This window comes from Martes martes (genome assembly GCF_963455335.1).
Source record: "Martes martes genome assembly, chromosome: 5".
In the NCBI taxonomy this organism is placed as follows: Eukaryota; Metazoa; Chordata; class Mammalia; order Carnivora; family Mustelidae; genus Martes; species Martes martes.
The window spans coordinates 104,499,393-104,519,657 of NC_137892.1; the positions used below are offsets into that span (position 1 = coordinate 104,499,393).

Sequence of the window (20,265 nt, forward strand, 5' to 3'; positions counted from 1 at the left end):
CTAACCATATCAGAAATAATAAATCAGGGGCAAAACTCCAGGGCTGTTTCAAAGGTAAGCAATGCCCTTCATTCCTTCCCTCATATAAGGAGCCCAAGACCCAAACCAGTTTATATTGGCTCTCAGAGCTTGCCCATAGCCCTTCCCCTTGCCCAACAGTTACCTCTGCTTCATTATAATGTTAAAATCCCCACCCAAGGAGAACAAACGTCATTAATATAACATACAATGCTTGCATAGGCATGTTTCCTTAAGTCATGTGCACAACCTTATGCCCACCTCTACGTATAATGAAGAAACTCCCCTTTCTGAATATTCATCATAACCCTAAAAACAAAAACAAAAACAAAAACAAACTATTCACCCCTACTTGGGGAGTCACGGACTTGGAAGCTATTCCCTGTGATCTTATTTGCTGCAAATAAACTTTCCTTTGTGTAACAACACCTGGTGTAGTCTCTCTAACTCCCTAAGGAGCGAACTCACGTTAGGGTGGTTGCAGTTCGATCTGGAGTCTATAAAACTCAAGATGCCAAGTGGGAACCCAGCAAGTTGGGGACACGAGTGCAGACTGGATGGGGAGCAGCCAGCCTCTGAGCTCTACACAATGGATGCTGTGTCAGATCAGGGCCCATGTAACTGGATGAAATAAGATCTGGATTTCTCTGTGAAATCCCTCAACTTTTAAATGTTGGAAACTGACCTAGTAAAGTTATGAAAACAGAAGGACAAACATAATCTGCCTGTGAACCAAATCTTGCTGGACTCCAGGCTGTCATCCCTTTCCTTAGCTAGCTCCAGGTGAGAGGAAGAACGTTTCAGTCATTTGGAAATGCACTTGCAAAGTCAAGACCTTTGGAAGGGCAACCTGGTCAGGGAGCTGCGTGCCATTTGGTTGGGCTGGAGCACAAGAGAGTGGCAAGGGCCCAGGGAGTAATCCATCAGACTTGAGACAGGTGAGCAGAGCAGCACCAGCCACTCAGTGAGGTCTTGTACGTGCCAGTTCACATCATGTCTACCTCCCAGTGGGACAAACCCCTGAATTAGGGACCAGAGCCCTGTCCTAACCACCCCATCAGCATGAGGGTCCCAGCATGAGGAGAGCGCCATCCTACCACTGCTATTCTGCTGCTCAGTACATTAAACATAGGAAAGAATGGCAACAAGGTATTTATAGTAAGATGAATTTTATCTATAAAACAATGCAAATTCCCCTTGGAATTCGGAAACTTTTTCAATGTTATTCATAAAAATTATTAATCAAAACAGCAAAAGCAGATTTACAAAGCTACATTATCAACAGCAAAACAGGAAAGAAGGAAATGTTTGGCAGACATCTTGAAAAGTTTCAAAGGAACACACATGAGGCTAAAGATCTACAGGTAAACCGTGCTTGCACGACAGGTTATGGTCACTCCTGCATTTTCTCAGTAAGTTCTTCCTTATATTTGCCTTTCTCTTTTCCGACCTGTCGAGATTTGGCTTTGCGTTCGAGAATTTTTTTCCGATCTTTGTCCAGCTTTAGCCTGGTGATAACCACCTGTTTTAGAGTAAGAAAACAGATCTTTATTTTTTTTTTAAGAAAAGAATTTATAATTATTTTCTACCGAAGAGCTTTTCCAAATAATAGCAGTTTGGGTTCCTTCTGACCCACCCTCCGACCCCTAACTCCTGAGAGAACCAATTAGATATTTTAGTGATATCAAATACTGTTTAGGCTGGGAAAATTATACTACCAACACATTTCTCGTTCGTCTATCACCCTTTGGTCAGCAAAATACGTTGTTTTTTAAACATCTGCATTCCGACCAGCTACTGGATCACAGATCATAAGAATAAGAAAGACCCTCACCACTCGGCCCCTACCTCAAAGTGTGGAAGAGAAAGACCCTATAATACAGTGCATGAAATAGGAGTGCAAATGAAGAACAGGATATTCCACCGGGTGGGCGTGAGGGCCACAGGAACAGATGGTCTCTCTTCTCCCCCTGGACATCACCCAGTAGCAAAGTGATGCCCACAATACCTGGAACCCTCTTGCAACCTGCTCGAACACAGAGCCTTCACCAAGGATGACAAAACGGACAAGAAAAGAATCTGGGTCCTTGAAGGTATCACTAGGCCAAAGAATTGATCAAGCCTGCCTGACCTCCCTCTAGAAGCAGCTACACAGCTGCTACCACTGCTCGGTCCCAGGCCATACCTTGCTCGGGTGAATGCCCACATGTACAGTTGTACCATTAGCTTTCTCACGCTGCACCCGCTCGATGTAGATGACATATTTCTTTCTGTACACCTGGACTACCTTGCCAATCTGCTGACCTTTGTAGTGTCCTCGAACCACCTAAGAGAAAACACGAAAGAGAATTTCCCCCCATTCTAACATGTGAATGTCACAGTCAGGAAACTGATTATCAGAAATACACAGACTAACATAAAACTTTTTGCACAAAAGCAGATTAACCCTAGCAGTCAAAAGTCAGCTATTTTTTGGCTATAAATCTGGTCTGTATTGTTCTAAGTCAGGTGAAAATTCTTCACATGAATTTCTTTCTTATCTGAAACAAAAAATTCCTTGAACTAGAATAGTCATCACAGAACTAGTCCCGAGAGTAAAAAAATATAGCCACTGCACACCCAAAACTAACAGTCTCATATCAATTCTATCTCAGTTAAATAAAAGGAAGTAAATTTTAAGAAAGAAAAAATATAATCATTCTCAAGGGATTAAATGGAGAATGGTTAAAGAAATTCTACTGAGACTCTCCTGCAACCATTTAAAATCTGTGCTTCCAAAAAATAACTTATGACCTAGGAAAATGCTCATGATACGACCTTTAGGGAAAAAAAAAAAGAAAACAAAGCTTTATATGAAATATAGTGTGAATGTTGTATGCGTATGTTTCAGGTATATGCCATATAACACAATGGGATGGAAAAGTATCTAAGGGTCAATAATGGTTGCCAGGAAGTAGGATTATGGATGACTTTTCAAGAAATGTATTATTCTTCCAAATTTCAAGATTTTTTTTTTCGGTGTGGGGCTTGAACTCACAACCTTGCATCAAGACCTCAGCTGAGATCAAGAGGGGCGCCTGGGTGGCTCAGTGGGTTATAGGCCTCTGCCTTCGGCTCGGGTCATGATCCCAGGGTCCTGGGATCAAGCCCCACATGGCGCTCTCTGCTCAGCGGGGAGCCTGCTTCCCTTCCTCTCTCTCTGCCTGCCTCTCTCCTTACTTGTGATCTCTGTCAAATAAATAAATTAAAAAAAAAAAAAAAAAAAAAGACCTCAGCTGAGATCAAGAGTCAGATACTCAACTGACTGAGCTACCCAGGTGCCCCCAAATTTCAAGATTTCTATAATTAACACAAATATTTTACAGTCAGAAAAAAATTAAAATGTTAAATTAAAATCTCTTGGGCTCTTCTCACATACTAAAAATCCTACTCACACTCCAACACTATTCAAGACCAACTAGAGTATGGTTTCCCTGAAGGCACAAGCCTATTCAACAGGAGCCACAAAAGAGCTGATGCTGATTTTAAGAAACATAAAGGAAATACCATATATAAAACACTAGACAATCTCAACACTCCTAAAATGTCTATTTAGATTATTCGGCTTACTTACTAAGGTGATTTTCAGGTTAAAGAGAGAACAGCCACGTGTCACTGAAAATCCACCACTCTATATGACCAAAGACTCTTACATGGAAAAGTGTGTGAAAAAGCCCCTCTTGACCAGCATCATCAAGACTGAAGAAAGAGGTTAATAAATTGAGTCCAAAGGAACACCCTGATTTAAAGAGAACTGGACAAACACTAGACCCAGTGAGGAGAGGCGAAGGACAAGACTAACCCGGCTGGCCTGGAAAGGGGAAGGAGAAGAGGCAAAGACGGTATCCAGAGTCTGGCTGAGCAACTGGATGGATGGATATGCCTTTCCCAAAGGCATGGAACATGGAGGAAGAAACATTTTATTTTTTATTTTTTAAGATTTTATTTACTTATTTGACAGAGATCACAGGTAGGCAGAGGCAGGCAGAAATAGAGGGGGAAGCAGGTTCCCTTTTGAGCAGAGAGCCCGATGTGGGGCTCGATCCCATGACCCTGAGATTGTGACCTGAGCTGAAGGCAGAGGCTTAACCCACTGAGCCACCCAGGTGCCCCAGGAAGAAACATTTTAGGAGAAAACAGTATAGTTGGGACCATGCTGAATTTGAGGTGTATCATGATATTCTACTGCAGAATTCCAATCACAGCTGGAAGACCAAATGGGTCGGCAACGAAGACCTGGGAGTCCTCCGAAGATGGCAACTCGGAGCCTGATTTTGTTCAGGGAGCTTGTGGTATGAGAGCAGACTGTAGAAATCTGAGAAAAGCCAACATTTTGGAAAAGCTTATAAGGAAGACTGAAGTGGCCCCAGAAAATGGGTAACTGGGGGAATGTGGGGGTACGACAGCCAAGGAAAGAATGTCAAATGCCAAGGAATGGTTGTCTAGAGGAAGGATAAAGGAACAAATGTGACAAGCTGGTCACTGGTTATCATGCTAGTGTGCTTTCAGTGGAACAGAGGGATGGAAGCTATTTACAGTAAAGACAATGAATTCACCAGAGATGAGGTCACTGAGGTCAGGCAACAAAAAAGAGAAATTCTCTGGCTTCATCTTAATGTAATGGGTAACAAGCAGTTAACCAATAAACATGCAAATTATGTAATCATTAACTGGAATAGGGCACACAGAAACTTACTGGATCATAACTATGGTGATGGCTACATGGCTTTTCATCTGCCAAAACTCAACTGTGCACTTTACTATATGTAAATCATGCCTCAGTTCTATTTATTTTTCATTTGTGGAATCATTTAATAATTCACTAACGTTGTACAGGAGTACAATAACGAGCTAAGGGGAATGTTGGAGTGACTGAAGTAACAGGTACAAAATCATGATTACAGAAAGTTTCAGACAGAAGGGGGTGGGGTGGAGATCACAAGTGTTTTGAAAGAGAAAGATATTCATCTGATTCCGAAACGGAAAGGAGTGGCTTTGGGACAGACATACATTGTGCACAGGTGACCATAAGATCTGCAAAACTGCCCTGCTAGCTAGAAAGATCATTTAGTCGTCTGGGACAGGAACCAAAAGGCTTCCATCATTTGATAGCAACTGGAGGCTACTACAGATTTCTAAAGACAGTAATGTGTAAAAAATTTAGAAGCTAGAGGCAAGGACTCTTGAAATAATCCGGATACAGAATAACTGGAGCTACAAAATGTAAAGATGACAGGCCGCATTAAAAAGCAGTCACTCGGGGCGCCTGGGTGGCTCAGTGGGTTAAAGGCTCTGCCTTCAGCTTGGGTCATGATCCCAGAGTCCTGGGATCGAGCCCCACATCGGGCTCTCTGCTCCGCGGGGAGCCAGCTTCCTCCTCTCTCTGCCTGCCTCTCTGCCTACTTGTGATCTCTGTCTGTCAAATAAATAAATAAAATCTTAAAAAAAAAAAAAAAAAGGCAGTCACTCCTGGGCACAGGATGAGGATGAAGGAGATGGGTTAGAGAAAGTTAAGCACACCATCTTGGAGGAAGCAGGGGAACGAGGGAGCTGCCGAGCACAAGGCGAAACTGGGCCAAGCTGAAGTGTCTTTGCAAAGAAGATAATGAGTTCTAAAAAACCAACCCAAAAAATAAGAGAACTGGCAAGAAGGAGAAGGAATTCAAACCGAATTGAATGTGCTGATCTGGAGGTGCACAGGTCAAAATAAATGCCGCAATTTCAGGGGGTGGGGGAGCAGTGTGCTGCAGAGAAAGAAGAACTAAGCGGGAATAAAGGTTCACCAGCAAAAAGTGAAGGAGCTTCACAGGCCAGAGAACCAGCAAGCCCTCATCAAGGAGGACCCTGATGTGGCCTTAATATAGAAGCCAGAAAGGACAGAATTCTGATATGTGTCTCCTTGGCTGTCAGTCATGGCTCCTCTGAGCTTATCCTGAACACGCCTAGAATCCTCAAGAGTTCCCAAAGGCAGAGAAGACGTGTTCCTCTCATGAGTCCAGCTTTCAATCACTGTCTTCGGAGAATAGGTATCAAAATTCTAACCTTGAGAGCTAGGGCAGAGATGCCCTCTCCAATCCTGTTGAGATGTGACGGGCAGTTCGCATTATTTCAAAAGGCAGCTAGGACTTCAATCATTTTGCTTCAGTTTCACGAACAGAGTGGTGGAGTCAAAGCTCCGGGCTGGCTGAAGGTTGAAAGTATTTCCAGCTGTGATGCCGCAACTTGGCACACCTGTTCTGGAACCACATCTGGATCCTGGACTCAGGGAGCAATGTGAGCACAGACGGACACTGGCACAGGCGGATGTCGGGGTACGTGGTCGGGAGAAAGACGAGATCCAGCAGCTGAAGGTGGACCCTGTATGCCTCAGTTTAAAAAGAAATAAAATCAAATTGTATTCACTGCCAGGAAGCAAATATAAATAGAAGGTGTAATGATACCATGCTGATTAATGTATCTGGGAAGGCTTTTCTGGGGAACTGACATTTAAAATAACATTTGAAAAATGAGGAGTTGGTCAGGTAAAGGGGAGAAGGAAGAGCACTCCAGGCAAAGGGAGCCTTCTGGGCAAAGACTCTGAGGGAGGAAAGATCAAAGCATATTTAAGGACCTGAAAAGGCCAGCGTGTCTTAAGTACAGAGCTTGTGGGGGCATAACAGGCTGAGATGAGGCTGGGCAAGCAGACCAGGACTGGGACACATGGGGCCTGTTGTCAATGATTTTAGATTTATAGTAAGCAGTCAAGCACCAATGATAGGTTCTAAGCAGAATCTAATTTGCAAAAAATGCCCCTCTGTGAAGAATGCCTGACCAGGGTAAGAGTGAAAGCTGGAGTGTCTTGAACTAAACTGGAAATGTAAAGAAATGGTCAGAATTAAGACTTATTTTAGAGATAGAATCAGTAAAATTAAGTAAGAGATTAGACATGGATTAGGAAGAGAGAGACATTAGGGAGAACTGAAAGGTTTATGACACAGGCAAGTGAAAAAGTATTGCTTACTGAAGTGTGAAAGATGGGAGGAAAAGCAGATTAGAGACAGGAGCAGTGTTCGAGTCAAAAGTACTCCCAGACTGGAAGCCTGAGACAACTACGAGGTTTTTAAATAAAGATGTTCCACACGTAGTTAGATCTATAGGCCTGTGGTTTGGGCTGGGATATAAAAGAGGGGGTTGTTAGCACAGGGCAGACATTTAGAACTTGGAATAGATATTATCACCCAGGGAGGCAATGTAGGCAGGATGAGATGTTAGACCACGAGCACACCCTGACAAACTCCAGCATTCAGAGATCAGAGGAGACCAGCAAAGAAATCTGAGAAGTCAAAAGTAAACTGAGCCTGAATAGTCACGGAAGCCAAAAAGCCAGACTATTTCAAGAAGGCAGTGCTACCTATGCCAACTGCTGCTGAAAAAGTCAAGCATGAGACCAAGATGTGTCCACTGGATTTAGTCACAAACAGGTTACTGGTGATCTCAGCCAAAAGCAGCCTTCTATTAGGTAGTGAGATACAGATCAGACTGGAGAGGGTCTAGGCTTAAATGGGGAGGTGAGGAAGTGTAGGCAACTCTTTTGAGGATGCTGGCTATACATGTGCAACAGAGTGGTAGTAGCTGGAATGAAATGGGGGGCCCGGAAGAGAATCTAAACTTTCCAGTTTTCTTGCAAAATCAAGAATCTGACAATAGGGAGCCTGCATTTCCCATGGTAGCCACGGGCTGAAGGTACACTACAATTTTCTTTAAATGAGGCATGAGCTTTCCAGTTACTATTTTCTTGCCATTGTAAGGGCCTATTTAGCCAGAGCGACTCCATCTTGGTTAAATAACCATTTTGTTGTTTGTGCAGTAAAACTTAAACTGACCCTGCCCCCCCCCACACCCCAAGAGGAACTTACTTAGAAGCAAGTCTGGGAAACCAGTAAAATATGGTTAGCTAGTTCCTAATAACAGAGCCCAGAATACAAGGCCAGGTCGGCCAGTTCCTGATAACAGAGCCCAGAATACAAGGACGAGTCAGGCCAGGTGGAGACATCCAATCAGTAAAACACACATACTCTCTCCTTAACCACCAAAGAATGTAAACTCCGCCTTTTGGGCGCCAAACTTGGGCGCCAATTCTGACCAGAGTGTTGGCTAGTTCAAACAGCTACTATAGGACAAATTATAATTCAGTTGGCGACCTGCATGTGGCCTAACATGACCATGCATCTTTCTGTGTATGTTACAATCTCATTGGCCACCTATGTGTGGCCAGGCTTTTGCTCTATAAAAGTTAGCCTGTAAGATGGGGAGGGGTCGCTCTCTTCAGAGGCGGCCCTGCCCGGTCAGTCAGTCGATTCTTGAGCCATAAGCTGGGGGTGGTCGCTCTCTTTGGAGGCAACCCTGACCGGTCAGTCGATTCTTGAGCCTATAAACTGGGAGTGGTCGCTCTGTTTGGAGACGGCCCTGGCCGGTCAGTCTGACTTCTAATGCTTAGCATAGAATAGAGCTTTGCATAACTTTCACCTTGTCTCAGTCTTATTCCCCTGACCAGTCTAACTTCTAATACTTATCATAAAATAAAGCTTTAAATAACTTTCACTTTGTCTCAGTCTCGTTTCGTTTAATAACGGACCTAACAGCCATCAGCCAACCTCTCTTTTTTAATTTGCCTACCCAGCCCTTCTATGCATTTGCAATCCCCCCATTCTAGAACATGTCTGATGGGAAGGACCCAAAACAGAAGTTGCAACTGTTGAGCATACCTCTCAACTATTCTTCCCACTCTATTCCTGTCATTCCCTCAGGCCAAATTATCCCCTGGTTTCAAGCTTCTCCTCAAAATGTTCCTCAAAGCTTCAAAGCGTCCCAGTGCCCTGGAAGATACTCCAAATCCCTTAGCCTTACCCCATTTCATTCTCTAAAACAATGGTTCTCAATTAGGGGAAGGGGGCGGGTGAATTTGGCCCCCAGGGACATTTGACAACACCTGGAAATATTTTTGTTTGTCACAAATGTGAGGAGGTACTACCGGCATCTAGTGGGGAGAAGTTAGGGATGCAGCTAAACATCCTACCATGCACAGGAAAGCTCCCCACAACAGAGAACTATCCAATCCAAGATGTCAACAGTGCTGAGGCTGGGAATCCCTGCTCTAAAATGTTGAGCTCCATGGCGACAGGTGCCCTGTCAGTCCTGCTTACAGCTAGTGTCTAGAACAGTGCCTGGTCCCTTACATACTACTTCAAGGAGTTAATCTACCCCCTCCATTTCGGCCATCCCTCACTCTCTCTTTCTTACCACACATTCGAAGCTCTAGGAAGAACAAGAGAGCTTCACTTTCTCACAAGAATCATTCTCTTTCATAAGTTCATGCCTCCGACTTGCTGCTTCCCTAGTCTCTCTGCCAAATCCAGTACCACCCAACGCCCAGCCCCTGCTAAACCCAATACTACGGAAACATTACTCTTATCATAGCACTTTCTCCTGGAGAATCTGGTTCCAAGAGCGACCCTGAGCAATGCCTGGGAAACTTGCAGCCAGGGGACTAAATCGAAAAACAAAGTTTTGCTTGGCTAGTATACAACTTTTTCTTAAACAGTCATTATTATTAAGGGATTGCATCTGAAAGCTCTCAGTTAAAGAGGGTAGGCACACTGGTGGCTGTGGGCTCCATCTCCGGTCGGATACATCTGCAGGATAACATTACTTGCCAGGGTCCTGAGGGCATGAGAGTCTACGACTTCCCTACGTCCTAGGGCACATGGCATTCTCAGGCGGCACCAGAGCGACACGCAGCTGGGTAACGAGAGCCTGAGGGAGACCAACCTGGACCTCGTCGTCCTTGCGGATGGGCATGGAGCGGACGCTGTACTTCTGCCGCAGCTCCTTGGAGAGTGGGGAAGACATGATCTTCCTGCGCACGTGCGAGGGCGCACTGAAGTGGCGTTTGCGGTTTTTGCTGCGGTCGGAGGTAACGAAGGGGTTGAACTTCATGCTGACCGTCTGCAAAAAGAAGCGTGGGAAGGAGGGGGAGGGTGCTCAGTTGGGTACCAGGGCCTGCTCTCCACCCAAGACACTCCTCCCCATCGCTGCACAGGGACTGTGCGGGAGGTGGCTTCGGGAGGAGGTGACTGAAGGAGGAGAATCGGGGAAGCGAAGGGTCTGGGTGTTAACAGAGTAAGGCAAACTTGGGGAGTGCCTGCCTGACCAGAGGGGCCATGGGAAGAGGGCGGCACTGGGACCTCGAGGCTGACTGTGGGAGGAAGATTAGAGCAGGACAAGAATGCCGGGTCGGAAGTCACGCAAAGAGAACTTCCCAGCACGTGGGGGAAGGATCCACAGGGCGGATAGCTTCTCTCTAGGACAAAACACCACCCTCTACTCACCTTCTGCGCCCGTTAGGGTCAGGCCCTGAACGCGCAAGGCCGGAAGTGAGGGCTTCCTTGCAGCGCAAGCGTAGAAAGGAAGCGGAGCCCCCTTCCCGTCGGAGCGAGACTGAGTGGCGCCCCCTGCGACTTGGGGTGGGATCGCAGCGCCTCATTCCAAGGGGGCCGTTTCAGGGCTGTGGGGCTTCCCGGGTCCCCCTAGAACCCACGAAGAGTTGGCACCGCTGGGGAGAAGAGGCATACTTCTCTAGGGCCTGCATTAGAGACCTACTAGTGTTTTAAAAATAGGCTTACCAGAGTCTCTTTCTTATTCCAAACTCTTTCTTTGCCTCTTCTTACCCTCCCCTGAGGTGATTTAGCTGTGAAATGTTAGTTGTTGGATGCTTTGGGCATTCATGATGATCCAAACGCAGTCCGCTGACTCGCTCTTTCAAAATCAGAGAAGCTTGTTCAAAATGCAAATTTTTGTGATCCATCACAGTCCTATGAAACCAGGCAGTGATAGGTCCAGGTTTTAAAGCAAGCACTCCCCTCCTCCTGCCCACCCAAAGATTTTGAGGTGCAACAATGTTTGGAGATTGTGAGAACCAACAACCTGGTCTTGCAAAACTTTCCCCCAGTTTTTTAGTCCTTCTGGGTGATATAGGAAAAAGGTTGGGGTTCCAAGACAACAGCCACGAAAGAATTCTTGAGATGTCTTTGGTGCAAAAAGGTGATTTTATTAAAGCACAAGGACAGGACCCATGGACAGAAAGAGCTGCACTGGAGTCGTGAGGAATGGCTGATTATAAACTTTCAAGTTTGAAGGGGGCCAGGGATAGCATAAGTCTCTAAAGAATTTTGGAAGCGGAGCACCTGGGTGGCTCAGTGGGTTAAAGCCTCTGTCTTTCCGCTCAGGTCATTATCCCAGGGTCCTGGGATGGAGCCCTGCCATCAGGCTCTCTGCTCAGCAGGGGTCCTGCTTCCTCCTCCCTCTCTGCCTGCTTCTCTGCCTACTTGTGATTTCTGTCAAATAAATAAATAAAATCTAAAAAAAAAAAAAAAGAATTTTGGAAGCAAGGTTACCAGGACTTGAGGGGGCTAGATATTATGGGGAAAAGGTCATTTTTTGTCTAATAAAACCTTGTCATGAGACCCTTCAGCTGTATATAGTGGGCAGTATGCTTGGGGAATGATTACCAACAGGCATCTTGGGCGGGCGGGGGGTGGGGTGGGGTGGGTAGAGATAAAGGAAGTTTCCAAAAGAATTTTTATACGTTAAAGTAGACTTATAGGATCCTGGGGGTAGGGCTAAGGTAGCCTTTTGCCTTTAGCAAAGTATTAACATTGAGGCAATTGAGTCCCTAGAGAAATGTCACTCTGCCTGTTTTAAAGACTTGTCAGCAGGCTGTGAGTAGTAAGGAAATTTAATAATTTTTCTTCTGCCTTTGTTTCCCACATCACTGGGGAGAGCTGGGGTTGTAGAATCAGACCTGGACCCAAGTGCCTCTTCACGTGGCTGGATATTGGAGAGATGCCTCCATGTTTCTGAGCCTCAGTTTTCTCATCTGTGAAATGGGGATGATCTTAGCAGGTGACTCATACAGTTGTTACGAGGGTTAAATGAGTTAGTCTGTTGGGAGTGTTTAGAATTCACTTACAGTAAGCCGTTATTCCTAATGAAAGAAGAGGGGCTTGCGCCAAGACAGCCCTAAATTGGGGCCTCACATCCGTGAGTCCTCACTTTCAGACCTTGGCTATTGACTCCCAGTGACACAAACTGTAAGCTTTCTGTTTGATGTAAACACATTCCGCACACCTTGGGGGGGGGGGGGGGACCCGCCGAGCCTCTGCAGCAGGATCTCACCTGCAGGCTAGTGCTGCCCTGCCTGTCCTGCCCTCCCGAGTCTGCCCTGCACTCCGCAGTCTGCCCTGCACTCCCGAGTCTGCCCTGCACTCCGGAGTCTGCCCTGCCCTGCCTTCCCGAGTCTGCCCTGTCCTGCCCTGCCCTCCCGAGTCTGCTCTGCCCTGCCCTGCCCTACCCTGCCCTCCGGAGTCTGACCCTGCCTTGCCCTCCAGAATCTGCCCTCCCAAGTCTGCCCTCTCCGGCGGGGTCCCTTCGCTTGCCCGCCGCGCCCCGCCCAGTCGTATCCGGGCTCCGCCTCCCCTCACGGAAAGACCGCCCCGAGGCGCGGCCGCCGCCCCACGGACTAAACAGGCTAATCAGGCTACTGGGAATCAAAGGTCTGGCTGTGCGGGAGACTCCCAGTGTGGGATCGACTCATTTATCGAAAGAATTGATTCAATCATTCAGTTCCTATGTATCGAGCACCTTCTTTGTGGCACGTATCAGACAGAACATTTTGTGGTGTTCAGTTAACAGAGGGATACCCTGAAATTCAGAGAGGATCTTGTCTTGCCAGACTCAGGCAGGTCCCCTGCTCTCCGTTTGTTAGTGTCTTCAGGAATATGGTGATACACGTGTTAAACACCAACATTTACTCATACTCATGATGAACCCGGGCGTCTGCCATGGTCCCTGAACCTGCTGGGTCCTATTTTCGTTCTCATTCCAGAACCGCCCCCCTCCCCAGCCCCCGCACAGCGCAGTCAGTGTTGGAAACGTCTGGCTCTCAGACTCAGGGACAATGGCCAACACCTCGGCTGTTTGGAGAAGCTATGGCAGCAGGGTAAGCGGTGTGAAACTTGTTGAGGCAATAGCAACGTCAGGCTCCTAGAGTGAGGAGGTTGGGGGTGGGGGAGAAGCGTAAGAAAGGAGGATCTTAAATGTCTTCACCACAAAAAAGAAATGGCAATTGTGGAGGTGATGGAAGTGTAAACTAAGCCACTACGGTAGTCATTTTGCAATACCTGAGTGTATCAGCTCAACTTTGTACACATTAAACTCACAGTATTATAGGTCACCATGAGGACAGACCGTTACAACCCAGGATAATCAAGTTATGTTCATGATCTCCCAGGGCAGGGATTGTTTCTTTCTCTTTTCTTTCTTTCTTTCTTTTTTTTTTTTTTTTTTAAGATTTTATTTATTTGACAGAGAGAGAGAAATCACGAGTAGGCAGAGAAACAAGCAGAGACAGAGAGGGAAGCAGGCTCCCCGCTGAGCAGAGAGCCCTATGTGGGGCTTGATCCCAGGACCCTAAGATCATGATCCCAGCCAAAGGAAGAGGCTTAACCCCCTGAGCCACCCAGGCGCCCCACAGGGAGGTGTTTCTTTACACCCCTCACCCCACACTCAGTAAAATGAAGACAGGTGCAATGACATAACCAGTTAAGATCTTGAGAGTCACTCTAATGAGGCCTTGGTGGGATCGGCTACTATCTTGCCTCATGTCCACCCTTAGAAGCATGCACAGCAACTGGTACAGAACTCAGGGGCCGAGGACAGTCCCAGCACAAAGGAAATGCCTGGGGAATATTTTTGTGTCTCTGAGGCAGAAGGTGGTATAGTGGGAAATATGTGAGCCCTGATTCTCGTTTCCTGGGTTTGGATCTCCATCACTTCCTGGCTGGGTAGCTTTGGGTAAGATATTTACCCTCTTGGTTACTCACTTACCTCATCAGAAAAATGGGAATAATAGTATTTACCTCATTGGTTTGGCGCCAGGATTAAATGAACCCCTAGCATGATATCTGGCACAAAGTAATCACTTAATAAATGGTAGAAATTATTGAATAGTAATGGCTAATTTTACTTGGCTGAGCACTTAATGTCAGGCATTGTGCTAAGTTTTACAAATGTCAATTATTTAATCTGGTAAACAATCCTCTGAACTGTTCATTTTACTGGTGAAAAAAAAAAAGGGTTCTGTGGGGCGCCTGGGTGGCTCAGTCAGTTAAATGTCCCACTCTTAATTTTGGCTCAGGTCATGATTTCAGGGTCATGAGATTGAGCCCCAACTCGAGCTCCCTGCTCAGCAGGGAGTCTGCTCCATGATTCTCTTTCCCTCTCCTTTTGTCCCTACCTACCCCCATGCCCGCACTCTTGTGTGCTCTCAAGTAAATAAATCTTTAAGAAAAAAAAAAAAAAAACAGGTACTGATTGATTTTGTTTTTAATTTTTTTTTTTCTTTTTAAGTAGGCTCCACATCCAGTATGGGGCTTGAACTCATCACCCTGAGATCAAGAGTCGCATGCTCTACTGACTGAGCCAGCCAAGTGCCCCCAATAGGTTCTGAATGAGAAGGGAGCAGAGGATGAACACGATCCACCATTAGATACTCAATATGCTTATTGTTATCTTGCAGCCGATAAAGATACAATGAGACCCATAGTCATTGATATAGGATGAGGTCTTTTGTGCTGAGGAGTAAACTAATAATAACATTATAGTAATATTAATAGCACGATCCCATTTTGTTTATGGAAGGATATCACTACAATATTAATGATCACCTCTGATTAGCGGAATCAGGGCCCACTTTAATTTTTCCTTTTTTGCTCTTTTCCGATTTTCCTCCAATGGGGCCATGAGCATGTATCATTTGTGTAATTAAAATGTTTTAAGGGCCTTACATTTTTAAGAGGATCCCCAAATGTTCAATTTAACTTCCCTTGCAGGCTTATTAAAAAGGAAGAAAACAAAAACAAAAGTACCCTCAGCACTTTCAATTTCCCCTTTTTTGTGGGGTAGGGGTCAGTTCCCCTCTTTGGAGGTGGACAAGATGCTCTTGGGGACTGAGGCAGAACCATACAATTCTTCATAACCCTGGGGTCAGGTGGACATGAGTTTGAATTCCAACTTTACCACCTGCTGGGTGTGTGATGGAGAAAAGTTACTAAATCTGTTTTGTCCTTTGTAAAAAGGAGGGAATACCCACTGGGGAGGGTAGGATGGCTGTGAGGGCTGGGAAAGATCAGACCTGAACAATCACTCCTCACCTGGCGTGTGGAGAATGCCCAGCCATTGGTAGCTACTTCTACAAGAGTGAAGATAATAATAACTTATTTTGATCAGAATCAAGTGCATGACCTCATCACTACATGACTGGCCAAAGACAACTGCTGGGGAGGGAAAAAGGTCTTGGGGGAATGTTCTCCCTCACACAGTCCCCCTCTCACATTCCTGGACCACGGCAGCTATCTCCTGGAGCCACTAATGAGCCAATTTCTTAAGGAGGGATTAGGACCAGCGGTGGCCTGCCTCACTGAGAAAATGTGTCTCTTTGTTTCTGGCAAGAATCAAAAACGAGTCTGTGACATATAGTAATAAAAACGAACAACAGCTGTCCCTTATAAGCGCCATTGCTACATCCCACTTTTTCCCAAGCTTCACACCTGCTCTGTGGTACCTCCTCCCTATCCCCCCACCAAGCAGTAAGGGCTGCAGGACTTGAGGTGCTCTCTTCCCTGATACATCTCTGTAACTTCCCCTCCTGTGCGACTGCAACCCCTCCCCACTGCCTGACCCAGCACAGTCCCTGACCTCTGACCACCGCCTCTATGAGTCTGTGCTATAATTCCTGATTGAGAAATCCTTACACAAAAACGTCATAATCTGCTCCTGCTTAGACAATCGAAAGAATTGGTTTAACAGAGAAATCATAAAAATGGCACATATTTTAAACGTTTTATGTCCACTTAAAAACATTCACCCATCTTTTGACCCTTGAGGCAAGGGTTTTTCATTGAGAAACTGTCGTTCTTTTTCACTTTCCTTGCATAAACCCTCATCCTTACATAAACCAACCTGAGAGTCCAGTTTTGGGTGACTTTAATGTGGAATGAGAACCGAGACCTTTTCCATGTGAATGTGGAATCCTCAAGGACATCCCCCTGCACCACCCTCTGCTCCTGCTCCAGGTCTTTTCAGCTCATATCTAATTCGGGAGCATTTTGGGGAAGGGGTTGCAACTCACCATTATCAGGTCTCTGCAAAGTATGCAACTCAGTTGGACCAGAATCCTTCATTTTTCAGTCCCATTTCACTGGTTAGCTAAGTCACAGTGCTACAGCATAAAGCACAGCTGGCATAAGCAGGTTTGGGAACACATGCTTGACTACCAGTAGACATATTACTCTTGACCTCTAGCCCTGAAGGTCACGGTAACTCTAGTATCAGGATGCTAAGGAGAGAATGGAGAGAATCAGTGAAGAGTTTCTTGCAGACTGGTTCACTCTCACATTCACCCCTGATGAATGACCTGCATTTGTGCTGTTCCCGGCAAGGGCCTTGAAGGACTGGACAGCAGGATGGTAAATAGCTCTGTGCATTCTCTTTCTCATAGCTGATGGTGGTCTCCCTTTGCTGAGCTGAAGCCTGGACAAGGAATGCCAGATCCTTAGAAATCGAGAAGAGTTCATGAAATACTTTTCATTTACGCAGCCCTTGGTTCAAAGCTGTGGGAAAACACGTCAGCCCTGTTCTCAAAGAGAGTAGATCCTATTTCAGAATACCTATATGGAACAATTACCATTTTTGAAGATTTGCCACGTGACCCTTTTCTGCATATATGAACTCGTTCCGAGCCAGTAGGAGTTACTTGCACATATTATAGATTGGATTTTGACAACAGTCCCGTGAGACTGTTTTATTATGCTCCCCATTTTCACCTGAGAAAGAAAGGGACACTGAGTGGCAAGGACCTGGCCTGGGCCCATACAGCTAAAAGCTGGCAGATCCAGGCATATTCTGTAGGGATTCAATAAAGGAAGGGCTGGCTCTAAGAGGTCTTGATTTTCTGATCATCCTCACAGATGATTTCCACGTTTCTCAATTTTTCTCCTCTAAAATTAAATTCCCTTCTGACTATGATCCCAGCCTTGAGGCCAGCCAGCCTCAATCAAGTAGAAAGAAATACACAGCAATACTTCTGAAAATCAGCCTTTTAATCTATTTGAGCCCAAGGAGGGGGGAAAGAACTAAATCACTTTTCCCCCTTGAGATTGTTTAGAAGAATAACGGGTCAGAGGTGTCTCTTCCATAGGAAACTGACATCCCCCATGTCCTCAAGAGTTTGTTTTTGTTTTTTGTTTTTTTTGAAAAAGCATAAAAGTAGAATTTCAACTCATGTGCATGCCACACATTTCCCCGCTCCACCCTGCCCACCCCTCTATAGGTGCAGGCATCCACACAACAAAGAGACTCCTTTCAGTAACTGGGGAACAGAATATGGAAAAGAAAAAAAAAAAAATCCATCCAAGTGGCCACAGATACCAGATAAAACCATATGCAGTTTACACTCACAACATCAGTCAACTTGTATGCAGAACAGGACACTTTTCTAATTGCAATCCAGAGCCAAAAATTACAAATGGCAGAGACTTGAGCTATCCATATAGATAATTTAAAAACTTCTACCAGACACTCCCCCTAATTACAAAAGTATGCAAACAATCTTGATATAAATGGAAAAGAGGCAGGCGGCTCTCTCCCCACGACACAAGGGCATACCTAAAATTCCCTGGGTGGAATTCATGCCTGGACCACAGCCGCTCCCTTTCAGGACTAAAGAGGGGAAGGATGAGGGTGAGCAGCAGGGGAGGGACCCAGCTCAGGAGCAAGTGGGGGAGACCATGGAGCTGCCCTAGGGACCAAAAACATGTTGTGTTGGTGGGTGGCCCCTGATGGGGGAACTCAATGGTGAGCAGGCCACAAGGGAGCTGCAGAGAAGTCCAAACACTGTGCACCCCTCAGGAGTCTGGAAGATAGCCGTCCAAAGACAAGAGAAGGACTGGTCTGCTTTGCTCCCCCCCAACCAAAAGCCTTGCCAGTTGATGGCAACCGTGTGGCAGATGGTGAGACATGATTATCTTAGGGCTACAGAGAAGGATGCTTTCTGTCTGGATATAAGTGCACGAACCACGTCTGGTGTTCAAAGGATGACTCCCCAGTTAAAACCAGCCCCTCCACCAAGAGATGCTCTTGCCACACAGCACAGGGGCTGAGGCACATTGGTGGGGTGGTGGTGCAGAGAAACAAGGGGAAGAGAGAAAGGGGGACTCGCCACCCGTCCAGTTTCCAATGGGCAGACCCGAGTCTCCGCCACTTCTACCCAACAACTGGGCATCTGCTTCTCAGAAGAAAAAGAAATGGGTGGGGGTGAGGGACTTGAGCCCGGGCTCTGGGATGGGCAAGAAGGGATAGAGCCAAAGCGAGGGTTCTATCTCAGATGCCACATCTCATGGGCTCACCTGGGAAGTACCATCCTTTTTTGAAGGTGCCAAGTGCAGGCACCTTTGGGCAGCGTGACACAAAGCAGAGGGCCCTGGTCTCCGGGCTGGTTGCCCAGGGGAGAAACCAAGGGATTGGTGCATCCAAATGGTGGGAGCTTCAAGATTGTCAAAATCTGGCTGAGAGCTGGTCAATATGGATTCTGGGCTGTTCCCCTAAGAAGGAAGGGACTGCAGACCTCCTGGGAGTGGTCCCCAATATCCCCGAACCCACCCTGCCTGACTCTGGTCTTGGGGCTTCCCAGGAAAGGTACTTCCCTGGGGCACCACAACTTCAGGCAGTGTAATTCACCTAAAATTAAAGATGGGGAAAAGAGGTAGCTGCAAAACCGTGAGCCACCCCCTACCTCCTCCAACCCCCACTTTGGGATGCAGCCAGATCCTGGGCCAGATAAGAGGTCAGGAGGAGACAGGGCACCGGAAGCAGGGCTGGCGGTCTCCCTGGGTCCTTGGCCATAGGGCCGGGTGGGTCGTCAATGCATCTTGCCCAGCTGGATCTTCTTCCAGGCCTCCGAGGCTGTGAAGATACAGGAGTCCAGAATGCCAGCCACAGTGAAGGTCCCACCGATGATGGCACAGATCTGAAAGGGGGGGTAGTTCAGAGGTCAGGGCTGGATGAAGCGCCAGGCCAGCCCCCTCCCAGATCACGAGATGATGAGCTGACAAGTACAGACACTCTGCCCCATAACTAATGGGGTCAAGAATATACTCAGGCCTCAAAAAACAAAAACAAACAAACAAAAAAACGAAACCCACTTACTGGTGGGTGAATTCACTAATAATAAAAATAATTATTATCAGCTCCTTTAAATCCCTTATTAACCCAAATGAGGAAGGGATTATTAGACCCATTTCATAGGTAAGGAAACAGGGATTTCATTAGGTAAGTTCACACAGGAAGCAGCAGAGCTGTGACTTGAACTCTGTCTTCACCCTGGAGTCTGTGGTCTTAACGTCCACTCTAAACTTAGCAGATTTTTACAATCCCACTTGCAGACGAAGGAGTGGAGGTTCAGAAAGGCAGTGGCACTGGCCCAAGGTCACACATCCATGAAGTGGCAATCCTGGGACTTGAACCCAGATCTGACAGGGCCAGGCCTGTGACAGAGATCTGGGAGGGGCTGAAGAGGCAGCACCGCCCCGGAGGGACTGGAGTGAGAAATAAACCTCTCACTCCCAAGCGTGCACTGTAGCAGGGGGCCGGGTAGTAACCAAATGACCATACCGACAAATGCAAATTTACAACCAAGGCAAGTGCTACAGAGCATGGGGGGCCTCGTGCTACCAGAAAGCTCGTGTTGGGGCAGACCATCTTATGGCTCTATTTGCTTTGGGGACCAGAAAATTCATGGCCACAGGAGGGTTGTCCTGTGCGCCGTGGTACTTAGAAGAGCACACTTCAGGCCTCCGGCCAGGAGATGCCAGGAGGAGCCTTTCCCTCTTGTCCTGACAACCCCAATGTCTCCAGACGCTGTCACATGTCCCCTGGAAGTGAAAACCGCCCCCCAGTGAAGAACTGCTGGAGTAGGGGATGACGAGGAATGTCACCCGTGGCATGTCTGTAGCTCATGACTTCCTATATGACAAAACAGAGCTCACACAGCACTTTCTCTGTGCCAGGCAGGGCTGGAGGGCTTCGTCCCTCCCACCTCCCTCCTGAATCCCCAGG

General features: G+C 46.6%; 2 protein-coding genes across 5 annotated transcripts in view; both read right to left on the reverse strand.

Annotated features, from left to right (window-relative positions):
- Positions 1-1,155: 1,155 nt before the first annotated feature.
- On the reverse strand, positions 1,156-10,459 carry RPL26L1 (ribosomal protein L26 like 1). 4 transcript variants are annotated; one of them, XR_013966810.1, is made up of 5 exons: positions 10,247-10,422; positions 9,865-10,041; positions 6,100-6,422; positions 2,204-2,344; positions 1,156-1,540 (listed from the first exon to the last, which is right to left on the reverse strand). XR_013966810.1 is itself a non-coding variant. In XM_080803319.1 (4 exons), exons 2-4 carry the CDS (start codon positions 10,030-10,032, stop codon positions 1,412-1,414), a joined length of 438 nt encoding a protein of 145 aa, XP_080659445.1. In that variant the 5' UTR covers positions 10,033-10,041; positions 10,425-10,459; the 3' UTR covers positions 1,156-1,411. The 4 variants fall into 4 exon arrangements, 3 of the variants coding, with proteins under 3 accessions (XP_080659445.1, XP_080659444.1, XP_080659446.1); XM_080803319.1 differs by lacking the exons at positions 6,100-6,422; positions 10,247-10,422 and adding an exon at positions 10,425-10,459; XM_080803318.1 differs by lacking the exon at positions 6,100-6,422.
- A 6,775-nt stretch (positions 10,460-17,234) lies between these two features.
- ERGIC1 (endoplasmic reticulum-golgi intermediate compartment 1) overlaps positions 17,235-20,265 on the reverse strand; it is a 99,507-nt gene continuing 96,476 nt past the window's right edge. The window contains exon 10 of the mRNA XM_080803456.1: positions 17,235-19,177. Within this exon, the coding sequence (XP_080659582.1) occupies positions 19,070-19,177 (108 nt within the window). The 3' untranslated portion in view covers positions 17,235-19,069. The remainder of the gene's footprint in view (positions 19,178-20,265) is intronic.

Coding starts and splice junctions, on each gene's coding strand:
- RPL26L1 (XM_080803318.1), bottom strand. Junction 2,345..9,864: donor GCAAGGACGACGAGGTCCAG/GTTGGTCTCCCT, acceptor GTTTTCTCTTAG/GTGGTTCGAGGACACTACAA. Junction 1,541..2,203: donor TGGGCATTCACCCGAGCAAG/GTATGGCCTGGG, acceptor ACTCTAAAACAG/GTGGTTATCACCAGGCTAAA.